This window comes from Antrostomus carolinensis, unplaced genomic scaffold (genome assembly GCF_000700745.2).
Source record: "Antrostomus carolinensis isolate BGI_N321 unplaced genomic scaffold, ASM70074v2 scaffold12230, whole genome shotgun sequence".
NCBI lineage: Eukaryota > Metazoa > Chordata > Aves > Caprimulgiformes > Caprimulgidae > Antrostomus > Antrostomus carolinensis.
Window position 1 is genome coordinate 1 of NW_010289109.1, and position 19,843 is coordinate 19,843.

At 43.2% G+C, this 19,843-nt stretch overlaps 2 protein-coding genes across 2 annotated transcripts in view; one reads left to right on the forward strand and one right to left on the reverse strand.

Annotated features, from left to right (window-relative positions):
- Window positions 1-244: 244 nt before the first annotated feature.
- On the forward strand, window positions 245-5,963 carry LOC104525742 (probable arginine--tRNA ligase, mitochondrial; the record flags this gene model as incomplete). Its single annotated transcript, XM_010168980.2, has 6 exons — window positions 245-337; window positions 437-546; window positions 1,559-1,654; window positions 3,305-3,379; window positions 4,323-4,386; window positions 5,826-5,963. Coding segments are annotated over 6 exons (525 nt in total), but the record flags the coding sequence as incomplete, so codon positions are not given.
- A 1,605-nt stretch (window positions 5,964-7,568) lies between these two features.
- SLC35A1 (solute carrier family 35 member A1) overlaps window positions 7,569-19,843 on the reverse strand; it is a 13,619-nt gene continuing 1,344 nt past the window's right edge. Inside the window, exons 2-7 of the mRNA XM_010168969.1 lie at window positions 15,999-16,158; window positions 15,461-15,613; window positions 14,639-14,705; window positions 9,971-10,147; window positions 9,443-9,577; window positions 7,569-8,090 (exon numbers count right to left, since the gene is read on the reverse strand). Of these exons, the coding sequence (XP_010167271.1) occupies window positions 7,960-8,090; window positions 9,443-9,577; window positions 9,971-10,147; window positions 14,639-14,705; window positions 15,461-15,613; window positions 15,999-16,158 (823 nt within the window). The 3' untranslated portion in view covers window positions 7,569-7,959. The remainder of the gene's footprint in view (window positions 8,091-9,442; window positions 9,578-9,970; window positions 10,148-14,638; window positions 14,706-15,460; window positions 15,614-15,998; window positions 16,159-19,843) is intronic.

Here is a 19,843-nt window from a genome sequence, read left to right on the forward strand (position 1 = left end):
TTCCAATCCAAACCATTCTATGATTCTTCTGACCTTAAAATCTGCATTACACATACTAGGGGACGTGGGGAAAAAAGCCCATCTAAACAGCCCATCTCAACTTCTAAGAAAGATTCGTAGCCTGGACTGCTTGCTGTTTGCATCCTGACAATTTCCATATTCCTAGTTCACGGTTTTAGAAGATGCTGTTTTATTGGCATCTCCAAGTCCGAGCAAGGGAATCGTTACGCTGCTATGGACTTAGTGTCTTTTTCTCCATTTGTCTTCAGCAACCAAAGAGATAGAAGACCCTGTGGAGACAGCAGAGAAAGTTGGTCTTGCGGCACTAATAATTCAGGTGAGTCTGAGCTGCGTCCCAGGGTGTATGGATCTTCTGTGAAAAGTTAAAAATTGAGATGGAGAGCCATATCTAGGTGACATTAATTTATTGTTCCAGGACTTCCGGGGCCTTCTGTCATCTGATTATCAGTTTAGCTGGGATCGAGCTCTTCAAAGTCGTGGAGATACAGGCGTTTTCTTGCAGTACACTCATGCCAGACTCCATAGGTAAGAGGAGCGTTTGTATGCAGAAGTACAGTTCAACATGTATTTTAACCTTATTAACTTACTGCTTTGTTAAGTAGTAGTGTTAACTTCTTCCCTAAATGTGACACATGTTCACCTTTTCAGCAGAGGTGTGAGTTTATGACAGGAATCGCTGAGACTTCCCAGAACAGCAAGCCAATTAAAATGGAATTTCCACCTCCTTTCCACAGGGCTGAGCTAACTGTCCATGTACCTTCTCAGTTCTAGAAACAGCCTCTCTGTGTGATTGGTGTCAGTAATGGTGGCCTTAGGATTAAGGAAACTGGTGTAAAAACCAAAAAGCCTGTACTTGTAAAATATACCAAATCTCAGGACTGACTTTGATGTTTTTTGCTACCACGGTAGCCAGGGTCTTTCTAACATTCTGTTATTTCCTACTGTTGGCAACTGTTCCAGTTGACTCAGGTCAAACACTCAACATGTTTAATTATTTTTTTTAAAAGAATTTCAGAAGAGTCTAGTTTGAACATTACTGATCAGTCAGAGCATTTTTAATGCAGACATGGGTATGTATTTTCATAAACGCATGTAAGATAACTTCCTGGATCAGGCCAAAGGTCTGCACCAACCTGCTGTTCTGTCTGAGGCAGTGCTAATAGGAGGGGGTATTCAGGGAGAACATGAAGCCTGGTCCCTTTCTGTAGTGTACTCCTCTGGTACTCCCTTACCATTTAGGTACTGATGGTACTAGGGTACTGTTACCAGGGTATTGACTACACCCCTAATCCTTCTAGCATCAGCTTCTGGACCTGTTGTCCGTGCATATCTCTGATCCTGTTGATAGGGAATGGCCAGCACAAATTTTAATTATTTTTCATCTTGGATTGAAGTCAGCTAGTCTGTCTCAGTGTTTCATTCAGCTTGGGCAGAAGGTGCTTACCCTTTTTTCTTAAAAACACAAATTACTGTTTTTCTTGTTCTGCTGTGCTAACAAGAGTTTTTCATCCAACATTTGTTTTTCATTCTCATTTAGTTTAGAACAGATGCATAGGAATGAGCAGCTAACTGATGTTAATGTGGCGTGCTTGCAAGAGCCAGATGCCATCTCTGTTCTTCAGCATCTTCTCAGGTTTGTCTCGTTTTCTTTCCAAATACCAGTTCCCTTAAAATAAACCTCAGGATTTGCTCCAGCCTGTTAAGCAGGCACAGACTGCACAGTCATAGGAAAAATGGGTATTTCAGGCAATGGCTTGTCTGTTGGGTCATGCTGATTGCAAGAGTAGCCCTCACTTGAAGTCTTCTTGGACTTTAGGAGCCATATGAGGGGAAAAAGCAGTATTTGGAACATACTTTGTGTACATGAGCCTCTTAGTTATTTCTTGTCCTCTCCAAAATATGCTAAGTTCTGTATAAATACTAGCTGCAGATTTGCTTGGTCTCTCTTGTTCTGTTTTTGTCATGTGGGAAAGGGGAGAGGAGGTACTTCTGGGTGAGGTGAAATGTGCATGCACATTTGGTAGCTCAGTGTCCTTCAGAGCTACTGAACATGCACAACTAATTCCTGTTAATAGCAGTAATATTCTTCATTAATTCGGTCTTAAGGTTGAGCAGTTTCTGTTTTCATTATTTCATAGGTGTGTAATTAAAATACAGAGACAGAGTTGTGCATGTTGTGCAACCTGTGATGGAATTGGAAGTAACTGAGGCTTTCAGAATTCCCAGTGAGAGTTCCTGTATACCACGTTGTGCAGTGCCAGGGAGTTAACTTCTTCGGCCACACTAAGGGCTTCTTGAGGGCATCTGTTTAAAATTTGGACTTCCAGAAGTCATGTCGGAGTCCCAAGTGACTTCTTCAGCCTGCAGCTGTAGGTTGTGGTGCCCTACCATTAACTGTCATTGCCTCAAGAGGTCTGCCTGCAGTTTGTCATATGCTGCATGCTCTCCTGAGGAACAGCACCACCAGCCAGCGCTCTAAACAGGACCAGTAGTACCTTACTGATCCAGTGCAATTGCAGTTCACAGAAACCTCGTGGGTCGTTTCTTGGTTTTACCAGGTTAGTGTATAGCTGCCCATCTGCTGTGGAAAAGCTGAGAGGGTTGATGTATTTCGGGTTGATTTGCAGGGATCACTGCAGCCCAGACGTGTCCATTTTCAAACAGAGATTGTTGCTCCACTGCAGAGCTCTCATTTTAATAGAGCTTCAGGTCTGCTTTTTGCAAAGGCCTTTGAGTCTGACCAAGCACCATACAGAATTTGTATGAAACATCTCGATTTTATTCCTGGATTATGTAAATGCACTTTGGTTTTGCCTTTCCTAATGCTGCAAGATTCCCTTTAGCTACTTAAAACTGTAAGCTGCGTTTACTAAAGGCAGCATCCTCTAAGGGACTCTTGACTGCCTTGGTTATTTAATACATGTTTTTTGCTCCTAGGAACTTGCAATTAGTGTTGAAATGTAAAACCAGACATAATGTTCCAGGAGCAAATATAGCTCTTGTGTTCTCTTTGCTATAGCCTGCCTCTCTGAGCTCTGCCACCTACAGCGTTTGCGTGATGAGGAGCAGAAGCAATCATCTCCTTCAGTAATAAGTGAACGAGGAAGAAATAATCAGTTGTGTACTAATTACATGGCTTGGGTCTGGTTCAGAAGATTATTTTTGTTAATTCTGTAGTTGTGGTTGTGTGTTTGTTCTGACTTAAGCAAGTCTGATGAGCCTTATATCTGAGTTATGCCTTCCTACCACTTTAACACCACACAATCCTTTTCTTTCTTCACAGGTATGATGAGGTCCTCTATAGATCTTCTCAGGATCTGCAACCCAAGCACATTGTCAGCTACCTCCTCACACTTAGGTAAGGTGATTGCTGATACTGGCATCCATCTCCAGTTAGGACAGGTCTTCCTGAGCTGGCTCTGCAGCCCTCACATCTGCACTGCTTTGAAGAGTCAAAATAGTGGGAAGATGTAAATTTGTGGGACAGTCTCTCTGGAGCAGGAAAGGTATAAAGTAGGATAGCAAGTAATATAATAAATAGTAGAGATGGAGGTTGGAACCAGGAACAACGCAGCCTCCTCAGAAAGCATAACTGCTTTCAAGAAAAAAGAATCACTTAGCTGCAGTCTGGTGTCTGAACCCAAAATCGTGCTGGACAAAGTGTATCTTAAAGAGCAGATCTGAGCGGATAATATGCTCTCAAATCTCAAAATTTCAGCTAGGAAATTTTGTCCAAACCTCTTTTAACCACTGATCTCAGCCTAGGTGTTGAGATGGACAAACCATATTATAACTGAAAGTCATATTGCATATGGGACCTCCACAGGGAGGGTCTCTGTAGGGACCTGTCTGATTCAACAGGACAGTGAAACACTGGAGTAGGCTTGCCTGAGGAAGCTGTAGAGCCTGTTTATGGGGACAGCTTTAACAAGTTAGGGAAAATGGTATAAAGAATCTTGCACCTTGGGAATGACAGGGCAGGCTCTCAAGGATCTTTCCAGGCCAGTTTTGGGCTTTTTTGGGGGGTGGAGTGGAGAAATTCTTTGGGTTGTTTTGGTTTGGGTTTTTTGAGGTTTTGGGGTTTTTTTTACAAGCATGAAATTGTTGATTGATGGCATGCCCTGACAACATGCAGGCTACAGAAAACCATGCCCTCCCTCAGCCAGGTGAGAGAGGCTGTTGGAGCAAAGTCTGTGGCATGCTGCAGGTGTGGCTCTTCCAGTTCTGCTGCTTTCTGTAGCCCCGAGCACTGCTCTTGTCAAGAGACCTGCTCGTTCTCACCTTTCTGTTTTCCCTTTCAGCCATCTTGCAGCTGTGGCACATAAAACTCTTCCTGTGAAAGGCAGCGCCCCTGAAGTAGCCCAGGTATGGGGGACAGGGTTGTTACGTGGCTGCAGTCTGTGTAGGGTGTCCTGGAGGAATGATCCCCAGGGCTTTGCCAGCCCAGCTGTGTAACCCGGGGGGTGAATATGCACCTGCGGGCCCATGAGCCAACCTGGCAGGCTGTCCGGGGGCAGCACCGCTTCGGGGTGCCAGGGGCTGCTGTTCCTGGCTCTGCCTTCAGGAAAGGGCTGCTCTGCCTCATCTTTCCGAAACAGAATGTTCCATAAGGACACCTGCTCCAAACCTAATCAAACCCCTTTCCTTCTCATCACCTTTCCTTCTGAACTTTTTAAAAGCAAACATTTTCAACATTTAACTCGCTGGTTAATTTCTGATGGTTTCCTTTAGTGGCTTATGTGGGAAGGAAGATAGAGAATTAGGAGATCACTGAATCTCTCTCCTTCTTGCCACCTACATATCCCAAGTTGTCCATACTGCCTCTCTAGCTGAGGCACTGAGGCTGACAACTGGTAATGCGCAGTTCCAAATAGATGCAAATTATTTTCTACTGATCTCCCAGGCAATGTTTGACCCCTTAACTGCTCAGTAAATGACATACTAATTATACTGCCTTTTTTATTTCCTCTTTTATCTTTTTCAAATTCAGTTACCTATGTGATTTTGGTCAAAAATCAAATTTAAGTATTGAACTGTGTTGTGGGGGAAAAAATTTCAGTGGAATTGATGGAGCTGCACTCTCTAGTTGAGCTCTGATGCTATAGCTATTCCTGCCTTTGAAGGTGGTTCCATGCATTCTTGGGAAGAACACCTAAGATGATAGTCCAACCTACAGGGAAAAATTTCAGTTCCTTATCCTGTAAAAAAATATTTCTAAATATCTTACACTGTGACAGCTTCCAAGAACTATTTTGGAGTAAGGCTGATAGAGCCCCTCCTGAACAGCCAGCTGTGTGACAGCTGAGACATTGACAAGGAAGAGTGAAATTTTCAAAGCAGCCCATAGTTGCTGGACAGCCTCTAACCCAGGCACAGTGAGAGGAGAAATTCCAGCAGTATCCTCAGGCTGCAACAGCCTGTGGTGCATGGAAGACGTTTTCACTTCTTAGTCACTGCCAGCTCTTTTGCAGGCATCACATCACCTCTGGTTGCTTTGCCCTGAGGATACTAGACTGGGCTGGGCACCACTTTGCAGCTTCCCTTCCTGGACACAAGTGTCCCTCTGCTGATGCTGTTCTGGGCTATCAAACAGCTGGTGGGAATTCTGCCACCATGGGGGTGTGTGTTACTCGGATTATGCGTGTGTCGGTCCCAGCACCCTGCCTGGGGACAGAGGACACGCGGTGTTCTCACCTCTGACTGAGGCTGGGTGACAGGAGACTGCTCCTAACTGCTGTCCCAAGAAGTATGCCTTGTTCCCTTGCAACACCCGAAGCTGACCGTAAGCCCTTCTTGTTTTCCAGGCAAGGCTCTGTCTCTTCCAAGCTGCACGCTCGGTTCTGGCCAACGGAATGAAACTTCTTGGCATCACACCTGTAACTCAAATGTAACGAGGCTGCGTGCAATGTAAAGTCACATCTCTTGGTAAAGGGATTTTTTTCAAGAGAATATAAATACTCCCCTGTGTGTTATTGCTAATGCAGTGTGGAACCTCCCTATCAGCTCTTGGAGGTCTCTATGCTCCATCATGCCCACTGCAGGTGAGCCTGCATGGCACAACCACTGCGGGGAGGCCAGGGCTGTCACAATTGCCTTCTCCCAGGCACTTGGTAGGAGGTTGTGTACTTAAGACATGAGCCTACCTGCCATTTCCCATAAAAGTGAACTGCTCTGTATTTACCTTTGTACATATAACATCCTTTTGGTAGAGGAAGTGGTATTAACTGTGTTGTCCTAAGTGATCAAAGTTCTCCCATTGTGTACCGAGGCTTGATGGTACCACAGCTACAGGTGTTCTACACCCTGTAACAGTCAGACCATGCCAGAGCATTTTTTTCCTGTGTGTTGTACTTCACTCCCACGAGCCAAGACCAACTGTCACATCCTGTTCCTCACCCATTCCTATGTCACACCAACGCAATGACCAGGGAGAAGAGGGTTTGCTGCCCAGCTGGTGGAACAGGAACTACGGTGCTCCCTCAGCATTGTGCACACAGTCAGACCTGGCAGGTGCTGCCTGGCCCCCCTGAGCCACCACACTGCTGAAGAGAGGTGGAGTGTCACCTGTAAGATAGCGGGTGGCTGCTCCAGCCTCTGAAGTGCCTGACACTACTCACCACCACCAAAGCCTTGACCCACCAGAGCAGCAGCATGGTGACGCGCTGTTTAAATGCACAGAACAGTTGGCAAAAGGCAGAGTGGAGCATCCTCTTCCACTGGAACAGAATTAAGCATGTTTGTTACTGCTCTTTTAACATGCCCCTTTCAGGGAAAGCCCAGCTGGTTAATTCATGTCTGAAGGAATCAAACCAGGATATAAACTCAGCCACATTTTTTTACTCCACTTTGAATGTAAACAAGTTGCCCAAAGCTCCGAATTCAGTTTTCCCTCCATGCAGAGTTTCTGTTTTCAGAAGGGTTAAACTGAGTGAGGCCTCGGGAAATAAGGGAGGAGGTTGAAATACTAGAGTTGGCACTCATAAATTAAATCAAAGCCTAACATGCATTACAGGAACTCTTTTCAAACATCACTCTCTTATGCACAAAAAGTTTTAAAGAGGAACTGTACAGATAAAAATCTAATCTGATGCCTTGAGTTGACTCATTCATACTTAAGCCAGAGATACAAGACAACACAGGAACCTTCCCCCATACAACTGGTGTTTGACAAAACACACAGACTAGAAAATCCCTCTACCAGTTAGAGCAGGTATAAAAAGCATTTGAAAAGTGAAATAAAATCTGCAGCTTAAGAAAAACACCAGTCTTTCTTCCTGACTTTTTAAACCAAAAAGCCAAGTGCTGCTTCTCATCACTTCCAGGTGATGTGACATTTGAAGCATGGTTACTCCTGGTGTTGTGGTGTCAGGACATGTGAGACTTGATTGCATGGAGAGGAAAAAAAATACTATTAATTAATCATAAAAGCACTGGAAAAGTACTCTGTTCATCTCATATGTATGACCTGGAAGAGAAACCTTTCCTGGTGTTAATCAAACCAACTGCAAACTAGTTTAAGAGAAAATGCTGGCAGTATTTGCTCTTTTTAATATATTTTTATGAAGCTTTTGGGCACTTCTGTGCTCAAAGGACAAGACAGTTTATCAAATACACAAAGAACCAATTTCCCTCATTATATACATTATATACAGTTGTGTGTTCAGTTCCTTCATTCTGCTTTCCTTGTAAACGGGGCTCTTCATTGTCTGATGTGAATGAAGAATACCTTCAGTAAAACACCCGTCCAGCTCCTCGGCCGTGACGTCGCCTCAGCACCAGCCACTGGGAACTTCACATGTAAAACAGAACTAACTTCTGCTTTTAGTCTATCCCACTTTAACCATTTCATGACTAGCTTAAGGCTAATTTTTAAAAAATGCAGGTTTTTTTTTTTTAAAGTCCATTTTTTCTCTTGTCTGTCCATTTTTATGGACAATGTCACACAGGAGCAAGTCTCTCTTTTGAGCTTGTTGTCTCTGATGGCTGGATTTTTGTGGTGTCTTGTCGAGGTAATCCATAGAGGTAAATAGAAATACAGACCAGGAGAGCACCCAGGGAGAAGGTAACAGCTGAAAGGAGAGAAAAATAGTTTATTTAAATACCTCCCTGTGAGGAAGAAACCTTCAGAAGCCCAAGCTGTGTAAGTCACGGTGATATCTGAATGACGGTAATAAAGTTATTCAAAACCAAACACAAAAACAAGCTGTTAATAATTCACAGAATCTACAGGTATCCTCTGTCCCTGAGAACTCTTGAGCGTTTACAATCCCCACACCATTTCAGTTTGTCCCATATCAGCCAGAACGTGGTGATGTCAGAAAAGCAAGCACGAGACACCTGTAGTTCCAGATGCCCCCTGACAGGCTTACTTTACAATAAACAATAGACACGGTGGATGGGATGAAGTAGCCTGCGATAACACACTTCGTTTGCCTTTCCACTTCTAGACAGGGTTAAGAAACACTATTAATGAGGCTTGCACAGAAAGATCACCTTGGCTTGATTTGTGCCAAGCATCAAGAAAATGTTCTGGTTTTAGACACCCAAGTGAGTTTTTAAACTGCTTGTGTTTGTCATCACTTCCTTTAAAATGCTCTTTTTCAGGCAAACACGGATGATTTTCTCCTTACGCAAACCTTCCTTAAGTTTCACCTCACTAGTGCCACCTCAGAAGCTGTTTTTTCCACCATCACACCATACCAGCTCTGGATTACGGTAGAAAAGAAAAAAATACCCAAACCTGAACAGCAAAGGAGTGAGCAGGAGCTACTGGGTACAGTATCAGACAGAAAACTGATCAGAGGGAAAATCCTCTGCAGCTGCAGGACAGCCCAAAGCAACCTGCTGTTTCCTCTAAAAAAATTAATTCAGCACATCAGTCATGACCCCAGCTGCTGCCTGACTCGCTCCCATGTGGTGTTGGCCACAGCAAACGGGAAGGCAAAAGTGACTGCAGTAGCAGGTTTAACCTAACAGGGATTTGGCAAAGCCCTTGCAGAAACAGCTGAGGAATTACCTTGGCACTGGCTGTACTAAAACCAACAAGAAATGGTAACTTCTCAAGAGCAGTCTCAGGTAAACAGCTGTATCACACACCAAACTGCATCAGACAGTGACTCGCGAAGGAAACTGTATAAATTCATAAGCTATTTAAACCAGAGAGAACCTTTCCATTTGAGGTGTGGGATGCCTCTGACAGAACAAACTGTGAGTGGCTTTGAAAGCACAGGGTCATCGGGCACCGTGCGTAACACAACAGGGACGATGCGTTAGTGCACAGGAGTCCTGGAGAAGGCCAAGTCAAAACCAGAAGAATTCAAAGGAGGCACAAATGGTTGCTCTGGTAGGAACTTGCGGACAGCCTGCTAGCCAGGAAGGAAACACGCACGTACAGTCAAAGCCAAGGCCAAAAGGCACTTACTTATCTGGAGGCCAAAGAGGATGACTGATGCCACAGTAGAAAGAACAATGGCTGCGGCTGCAGAGAAGCCTTTCATAATGTTATCGGTGTACTTCACAACCACGGAAGTGTAGAGGCCACCTACGCTGGCGAGAACTGGAAAACAGGTGACATGTTTGTGTTAGTAAAGGTGCAGCAGGTTATTCCCGAAATGATGCATTTTACTCCACTGGTGTACTCCTTGTTTGGGCTACGTCATCCTAGTTGGTGATTTAATGCAGCAGTCAGCAAAGTGGGATGTCTACACGGCATCCAGTAGATCAGATACAACGCATTTAAAGACGATCTGCTCACTACTCAGTTATTGGGACTGCTGTTTCAGCACAATTTTAAATTGAGCATGTGAATAATTTCCAAGATAATGATACTTCTAAAAAAACCTCAAAACACAGTAAAGAACAGTGGGTCAGACTGAATTTGTAGCTTCATGCCATTATAGTTAAAAAAGCCAACCAATGTAACAAGACCCTAAAACCAGAAGATACTTACAGATGACAAACCAGACGTAGTATGTGTAGCCATAGAAAAACCCTTTCTCAAGAACTTGGGCTCCGTCTGACATGTACACACCAAATAAAGTCACCACAATCCCGGATAAGTACATCTGAATATTCCTCACCCACAAGGAAGTATCTGAACTCTTTAAGACCTTCTCAAAATAAACTCCTAAAAAAAAATAAATCAACAAAACAAAACAAACCAGTTTCAGTGAGATGAAGTGTCATCCTTAATGATTCATGGTACATAGTGTTCTAAAGCCAGACAAGACTACTGGAATCATCTTGTCCTACAGACAGTTACATTTCACAGAAGTTCTCAATGCAGTAGGCCCAAAATCACAACCTGCTAATGTGTGTCTTCCAGGACAGGATCATTTTAATGGGTACATAACATCAAACATAGATTCTATTTCCTCTTTACAGTTATTTTAACAATGAACCTCATCGACAGTTGAAACTACTCCTCATTTCTGTTTGATTTGCCAGGCTTCTGTCCAGCAGAGCTTCTTCTGTACAATTCTCCACCAGAAAAAAAAAGCATTTCACCTTGGCACCTGGTATTTTATCCCCAGGACAGGATTCATGTATTTTAGTATGATGTAGAACTTTTTTTTTTTTTGTCTCCTCCATTGGGATACTTAGCAATAAAAAAAATAAAACCAGGGGTGGGACTATATTACCTCAGCACTGAGACCTAAAATTCCTCAGAAGCCTTGTGCTTGCAGAGTACTTGGCAGAGTGGTGACGTTCTGAAACCACAGCTTCAGGGGATTACAAGAGCAACTCAAAACTGATGCTTTCTGCTAACTGAAACTACAGATTGGTTTTGAGGAAATGGAATTCATTTTAATCTAAAGCTCTTGTTCACAGTGCCACACTGATGAGCATTACTTTTATGCTCTGCATTACTGAAATTCCCCAAATAGTTTGTAATTATTCTACTCAGGAGGTGCAGGTCAGACTAAAAGGTCGACATTTGACAAGGCCATCACCAGCTGCCTTTTTAGCCACTGCTCCCATACCAGCACTCTGCTAATCTCTGGTATTTCCTCCACATTTCAAACCAGAGATAACAGTTTGCAGGACTCAGATCTTCTCAGCCACTTCCACGACTTTCTGGTGTGAGACCTACTGACTAAATGCTTATTGTTGATTCATGTCACCCAAGATCTTTCACACGATACGAGGAAAGTGTATGGAAAGGACAAAGGGCACAGAGAGAAGACCTGTGGGCTGGACGCCCTAGGAACACACTCCTACTCCTGAAATCACAGCGTTAGCTTCAAGGGAAGTCTTGCTACTCTTTTACTCATGAAAAATTTTAATATATTTCTATATTAAGAAAATAAATATTTATAATTTAATACAGTATATGGAATATTTATGGTGAATAAATTAGAGAACAGATTTATATTTCAGGGGTTCAAATAATGATTCCATGTTTCCTTGTTTGTTTTTCTTTCATATGAATATACATTTTTAAAGTCCAAACAACAATACCAGCAAAAAACTAGTCTTGCTGACAACTGCAGTGCTTAAAAGAACCCACAGTAACTGGTCTCGAGTTTTCTGCCCACTGAGAAGAGCCACAGAGCACAACCAGATGTCATCGATATACCAGAAATCTGGCTTAAGTACGAAGCAGACTTGTAAACTTTATAAACTACAACTTGTTATAAAACAAGTAAGCCAAAGAAATTGTGCTTTCAAATTCCCAAAAATGCATAAAACTCACTCTGCTAGGCAGGATGAAGGGAAGAACGGCTGTTACTTAGGAGGAATTATTCCTTAGTACTGTTTCAAAGTCACAAAGGATCTGCCATTATAGACTCACAGAATTGTTTGGGTTGGAAGGGACCTTAAAGGTCATCTAGTCCCCTGCAGTGAGCAGGGACGTCTTCAACCAGATCAGGTTGCTCAGAGCCCTGTCTAGCCTGACCTTGAAATGTTTCCAGGGATGGGGCTTCTACCACCTCTCTGGGGTGTTCCAGTGTTTCACCACCCTCAGTGTAAAAAATTTATTCCTTACATCTAGTCTGAATCTGCCCTCTTCATTTAAAACCATTACACCTTGTCCTATTGCTAAGGTCCCTGCTAAATAGTTTGTCCCCATCTTTCTTACAGGCCCACTTTAAGTATTGAAAGGCCACAATAAGGTCTCCCCACAGCCTTCCCTTCTGCGGGCTGAACAACCCCAAATCTCTCAACCTTTCTTCACAGGAGAGGTGTTCCATCCCTCTGGCCCTCCTCTGAATCTGGTCCATGTCTTTCCTGCACTGAGGACTCCAGAGCTGGACACAGCACTCCAGGTGGGGTCTCACCAGAGTGGAGTAGAGGGGCAGAATCACCTCCTTCAAGATGCTGGCCATGCTGCTCTTGATGCAGCCCAGGATACGATTGGCCTTTTGGGCCACAAGTGCACACTGACAGCTCATGTCCAGCTTCTCATCCACTAGTACCCCCAAGTCCTTCTCTGCAGGGCTGCTCTCAATGCCTTCAGCCCCCAGCCTGTATTGATACCAGGGACTGCCCCAGTCCAAGTGCAGGACCTTGCACTTGGCCTGTTGAATCTCCTGAGGTTCACATGGCCCACTTCCTGAGTTTCTCCAGGTCACTCTGGATGGCATCCCATCCCTCAGGCATGTCAACCTCAGCTTGGTGTCATCAGCAAACTTGTTGAACATGTACTGGATCCCACCATCTGTGTCATTGATGAAGATATTAAATAGGTCTGGTCCCAATACAGACCCCTGAGGGACACCACTCATCACCGATCTCCATCTGGACATTGAGCCATTGACCACCACCCTCTGGATGTGACCATCCAACCAATTCCTCATCCACCAAACAGTCCACCCATCAAATCCATAACTCTCTAATTTAGAGAGAAGGATGTTGTGGGGGACTGTGTCAAACACCTTACAGAAGCCCAGACAGATGACATCCATAGCTCTTCCCTTGTCCACTGATGTGGTCACTCCATTATACAAGGCCACTAGGTTGGTGAGGCAGGACTTGCCCTCGGTGAAGCCAATTATGTATTTGTCCAATGCTTCTATAAGCATTGTTGGGCCCCTGGATACTTGGAAATTAGCACAGGATCAGCAGTTTGAAGAAAAAATTTCTTTCCAACTCTGAGGGACAAAAACATGTAACTTTTTTTATTTTGCTGGAATAATATAAAACACTTAACATGGCCAGTCCGGAAACTGAAGGCTTAATGCCAAAACAACTTCTTCATGTGGGCGTGGGAAGGAAGAAGAGGAAAGGAGTTTGAATAGGATTTATGTTTTCAACATGTAAAGCCCCAAGGGCACAAGGAGCTCGATAGATGAAATACTCTGTCCTCCCAGCTGCCTCAAAGCTACAGCTCAGTGAGGAAACACCCAAGCTGCAATCCTTATGCTGGATAAGAAAGTCATACGTGTCCAATTCCTCTAGAGCTGCCCGCAGCAGCCCTTCCAATGGTCTGAATTTGCAGACCTTCAGAAGCACAGCTATCTCCCCACATTATCAGAGAAAGCTAGAGTCTCTAGGAGACTCTGAAGGCTTCACTGTGAATGCTGTATTTTGTCTCCTGGCTTGGGAGCACCTACTGAAATGAGTAAATTTATAACCTTCCAGGAAAAGCTGATTGAGCTCTACACAGTCTGATTTAGTATTTCTACTTCAAAGTGCCCATTTCACTGAAAAGACACCAAACAAGAACATCTTCCTCCTTTTCCCCTCTGCCAGCCAGAATGTTTCCCAGGAGTAAGAAGTGTGTATGCACAGCACAAGATTATTCTTACAGGATTGCATGGTGCTAGAGGAGGATGATAGTACCTTCTTTTCTTACAAAGGGAGGGGGAAGAATCCAATTAACAGACAGGAAAACATGCCCCTGTGAGCCAAATTTCACATTAAGTAGTAATCTGAATTTCCTTATTTCTTAGCACCAGCTCACTTGTCCTTCAGTTCTGGTCTCCTTCTGCAGAAGCCAGAAGACAGAGAAAAACTACTCTGAGTGGAAATGCTACTTGTAAAAACAAAACAAAACAACAAACCAAACAACCCCAACAACCAAAAATCATTCATGGAGTTTATCCAGGCTTCCTGTTAATCATCTTCCTCTCTGCCTTCCTTATGCTCCCTCTGCACCTCCGTTAGTTTTTCTACCTACAGGACTACAGCAATGTGTATTTCGGGGCTGAGCTAGTGCAAGAATTTAGTGAGGAACCCAGTTCCCCTCATAAAAAAAAAGCAAGTGTTTCCTGTGGTCACTATAAGGGAGACTATATACACTATTCACTGTAAAGGCAACTTTATAAAACTGATGTACATTAATTAACTGTACTGAGTGAGTCATTATGGATGTTTCCCACAGTATTACTCTAAGCATTTGAAAGATGCTTCCACTTACAAACCAGCCTCCTTAAGCTGCATCACATAAAACCAGCAGTGTGTGCTCCTAGTCATCTGCTTGACAACTGGAGTGACCATGTCCCAAATCTGTCATAATTACTGCAAGGAGAAGGTAATTATGGGCAGAGGGGATAAAGTTCTTTTTTATCTTGTAATTGTCAAGGACAGTTAACTGATGTAGAATGTCCTGTTTTAAACATCATGAGTTCTCTAGTCCCTTTGATGTGACCTGCGTACAGAAATAATACTATACCTGCAAATCCTGAACATAACACAGCAACAGCAATCGCTCCAAACCCTAGCCATGGATTCTGCTCCACCTGCAACATCAACCGGTATTTTAAAAAGGATGCAACACTTCAGTAATTGACAATAATCAATTCCAGAGCTACTGTGTTAAGTGCAGCAACAGTATTAGCATTTCCTTACAGTATAAAATGCTCAGCTAAAGCTGTACTCTTACCAACCCTTCCAGTGCTCAGAGGCACCGTCTACTTGGCTGTGGCCAGTCTCCCCAGCTGCATGACCTGTCTTTCCCACTAATGTCACTGACCAGCAACTCAGCCCTAAGAAACAGAAGACACTTGTTTCTTCCTAGAACGGGATTAGGTCAGTGTCTCTGAAGGGTGTGTTTACATGACATAGCCACACCCACAAGGCATTAGAGTTTCACTCCCAATTCTGCCAAGTGCTTCGATTCCAAGTTCTCTGCTCCAACAATTACAGTACCAGGGCCAACTGCTGCAAACACTGTATTACTCAGATACTCCTACCATGGTGCATTAGACTGATTATGACGACTGTGGTAATTTACACTAATTGTAGCAATCAGGTGCCTTTCCAACAAGTGAGACTGGAGCAATCCCGCAAGCCTGCCTGAACTGGTACGCAATAAAAGTGAAAGTGAACCATCAAACTAGCATTTATGTTGTAGATGAAGTGGCTGGAAATAGGACACAGGTCCTGCTGTGTGGAGTGTAAGAGACCTTACTTTATTCCCAGCTGCTGAACAGTGAAATACAAAGTATAAGGCAGTTTATTCTTCATCATGAAGTGGCAAAATGTAAACTCTTACCTGTACTTTTGTAGCCTGAGCAGGTTTCCACTGAACAAGGGTAACACCACCGCACAGCATGAAGACAGAGAACCACTGCAACTTACTGAGGGTACGGTTTAGCATCAGGACTGTACATAAAGCTGTACAAGGGATCTTCAGCTGGTATGTCACCTAAAGAGGATGGGAATGTAACACAGAGGATGGGGTTTTATAAACTCCTCCAAAACCAAGAAAATAAAATAGAAAATTCAACTACAGAGTGACAAATACAATTTCATATTAACTGATTTCCTACAGATCCTTGGGTTTTTGTACCATCGCCAATTACAACGATGTGAAGTTGCAGTGACTCTAGCAGTGAGTGGGTTTGCTCAGAAAACCAGAGCTCTCACAACGGAGTGTGCACTCTCAATAACAGCCAAGTGATGCTTTGTTATAACACTGAGGCTGAGGATGGTACTGTGTGCTAGGCAGACAGATACCTACCACACACGCCTCATGAAACACTGAAGAGAAATGTATTTACAGATCAGTTACTGACAAAAACATGTGTTACCTGGTAGACTGCTGCATCCAAGTTGCTAAGAGCCACAAACGCCATATTGTTTTGGAGAGCATACACCAAAGATGGAACACTTAATTTTAGCAATTCCATAGGACTTCGGAATACATTTTCTTTTAAAGATGTTATTAACCTTGCCAGACTTCCAGTTTCTCTGCAAAGTAAAATATTAATATAACTGAGGGCTCTCTTAAACTGGTTTTTGAAAACAGAAATCAAATCAATTGATCCTTTGGGAAGGCTGCAAATTTGTCCTCAACAATCAGCTGTACCTTCTGCTCATTAAAGAAAAATTAACTAGGAAAAAAGAGTGACATTATCAACAAGCTGAAACCCCTGAAGGTAAAGGGGAGGTTAGATGCCTTAATGTACAGTAAATTAAACAACAATCATGAAAAACATAAACAGTGGAACAAGTCGCTAAGTATGCGGGCAGTGGGACAGAAGGCTGTTGTGCTCTCCCACACCCCCCTGCCTTTTTTGTTTTGCTATTAACATTTGTATGTGATGTCAAATGCCTGTGATTTTCCAGATCCCCTTTAAACTGGGCCTCACAGTACCTCCAAAAAAGATTGCATCCTTGCAAACTACAAAGCTGGAAACAACTGTCATTCCTCAGCCAGCCCTGGGCTCCTATTCTCTCTAGTGCTGCGGGAGACGCTGGACTGGTACCAGCACATGTGACAAGGTCTGGCAGGACGTGCGGTGGCTCCCTGTTGCCCTTCATCTTCACATGTCTCCTTCATGTAATTACAGTGTGTTCAAGAGCAGCCAATGGGGAAGAACGTGTTGCTTCTTGCTGCTGTTCCCTTTTGGGGCTTGCTCCTCAGCTTATTAAAGCTGACCTCTGCATTGCTCGTTCTCCATTATCATTCGTACATCAACATGACATTTCTTGCTTACTGGTCGATACTACTCAAGTCCTCTGTTCTGTTCCAAGCTATCCTCAAGCCCTATGCTTCTTCTTTCCATTCTTTTCTCACTTGCCCAGCACTGGGAGACAAGATGTACAAGAAAACCTAAAATTCTTGGTAATACCTAAGCACAGCTGCACTAAAGTGTTTCTCTCTCAAATGTCTTAACTGCACATAAAATACAGTCAGCACAGATACAGTTCTACTCTGTGAGAATAAAGAGTCAAAAAATACCACACAGTGATGGCTTCTTCTATTGGTTAATACTAAGGTGGGCTGTCAAACAAAATAAAATAATATTTCAACTACACCTGCTTCTTTTCCAGACCATGCTCAGTGAATTGATGGAGCCAGGCTCTTCTCAGTGATGCCCAATGATAGGACAAGGGGCAATGGGCACAAGCTGGAACACAGGAGGTTCCGCTTAAACTTGAGAAGGAACTTCTTTACAGTGAGGGTGACAGAGCACTGGAACAGGCTGCCCAGGGAGGTTGTGGAGTCTCCTTCTCTGGAGACATTCAAGACCCGCCTGGACACCTTCCTGTGTGATCTCATTTAGGTTCCTGCTCCGGCAGGGGGATTGGACTGGATGATCTTTTGAGGTCCCTTTCAATCCCTGACATTCTGTGATTCTGTAATTAGCTGCTGACATGTTTAAAGTTAAATCACAGCAGCAACAGTAGTTTCTGTCTACTATGACTTCTAGTATGGAATATCAGCAATGAAGAATAACAGATGTCCAATAAGCACCATTTTCACTTTAGTTTTTGAGAATATAGTTGCAGTGGGTGTGCCTGCTGAAGCATCCACTTATCAAGAATCTCTAACTGTCAGTTGAATTCAGTACAAAGATCATGTGGAGACAGATTCAAATCTACACAAAAAAGAATTTAAAACAAGCCTCTGTGTACAACTGATAACGCAAAACAAGGTGCCCAAAAGATGTACACATAAAAAATTACCTAGCTTGAATTCAGCGTTCTTTATGTTGATCTAGATTGGACTTAAAAAAACACATTCTGTTTTCTTTATAGAAAGATACAAATAACAACCAGTTCTGTAACAGAAACATTGCAACTTTTGGAAAAGCTGAAGTTACAACTAGAGTCTGCAAATCAGCCCTACTTTTCTTCATCCACTGCTAAGAAATTACGTACCATCTAAGAAGGTAAACAATGTAATTACCAGATGGTACTGGACTTATAAATAAGTATGAGAAATTGAGAGCACAATTCAGTAAATAATTAACACAGTTTAAACTATCATAAACTTCCCTCTTGAAAGACAATCTCTGGGCATTCATCTACTCAATGTGCCTTCCAGGAGAAACCTTAAAAGTAAACACAGGGAAGGCACCGTGTAAGAATGTGTGAGAAAAAAAATTCTGCAGCTGGAACAAGGCGAGAGTCACACTCCAGTATCCTGTATATTGCAGTACTCAACACTGGCTGTTTCAAAAAGAAAATGGCACCCAAATGTATCCTGTTGGACAGAAAACACAACAGACTGTACTCTAACTTTTAACTGGTTATTGAACTACAGAGGCACCTTCCCTTGAGTGAGACAAAGGGGACTTTAAAAGCAGGGGAAGCTGTCAAGGAGACACTGCTGGAAACTAGGCTGGAATTCGTGCTGTTTGGCATATTTGTAAGTGAAGTAAAATGGGAGATTATAGGAAATTGCCATATCTTGCTGATTATACTCAATTATATGTGATACTCAAAACTTTCAATAGTTGCTAAAGGGTCTCTCAATACACCGAGCAGAATTAATCAGATCTTTTGCCATCTGAGAAACAGCTCAGTTAACTGGACAGCAAAGGAAGCCAACCAGATCCTACCAAGAAGAGGTGATCACAGTCAGGTGAATAGTGTCTGCCGATGTTCATCTCTCTCTCAACTATGGAGTAAAAAACTCACTAGCTGACCAGATCAGAACAGATATTATAACCTTCAAACAGCTCAGCGAGTCAGCTGCATCCCATTCTAATCGGCAAATAAAACTCTACCTCAATAAATGAGGTAGAATCAGAGGAAACAACAACTCCAAAATACAGCAGCCATCTCTAAACCAGTTATGGGCATTTTGGAAAAAGATGTGAGTAGCCTTCTGACAGCATCAGCTCAAGGCTCAGCTGTGTTCAGAAAAACAAGCAGAACATTAAGAATCCTTAGGAAAGGAATCAAGACCAAGACAGAAAGCACCTTCACCCCTCTGCATAGTGCCATGGCATGTTCACCTCCTGAATGCTGCAAGCAGCGCTGGATCCTGCTGCAGAAGAGGTGTAACAATACTGGAAATGCTGTGGAGATGGTACTAGGATGATCACCAAAAAATCTGACTAAGACTCCCAGCTTAAAAAAATAAATGAGTGATGAAAATACAATACAGATCTGTAGAGATATGACAGGAAACATGAAGGGGGAAAGATTATTCATGATGTCTGTCAACACAGGAAGACAGAATCCAGTAAAACTGCTAGATAAAGTGTTCATTAAAAAGCACCTTTTCACATATCATGTACTTACGCTGCAGAAGTAATTTCACAGGTACAGTAGGGACTAACAGTTCAACAGGAAACTGGACAATCTCAGAGAGGACAGGATCATTAGGGGCTACAGCCACAGTGTGCACACAGCCCCCAAGCTGGGAAATCCATCCACTTCTGCCACGAGCTCAGGTGAGTTCAGCCCATGCTTGCCCTGCTGCCTGTACTCCTGTTCCAAGCATCCCCTGCTGACTACCATCAAAGGGAGGACAATGGGCTACATGGATTTTTGGTTGTGCAGGGCTGTTCTAAAAACATAACTGACTTCTGAGTTAAAAACAACTGCCTTCTTAATTATTTCAAGCAAAAAGAGTATTTGTACATTTAATGAAGACAATATTACTGACCCTTAACAAAAGGCAGGTGCTTACCCTGCT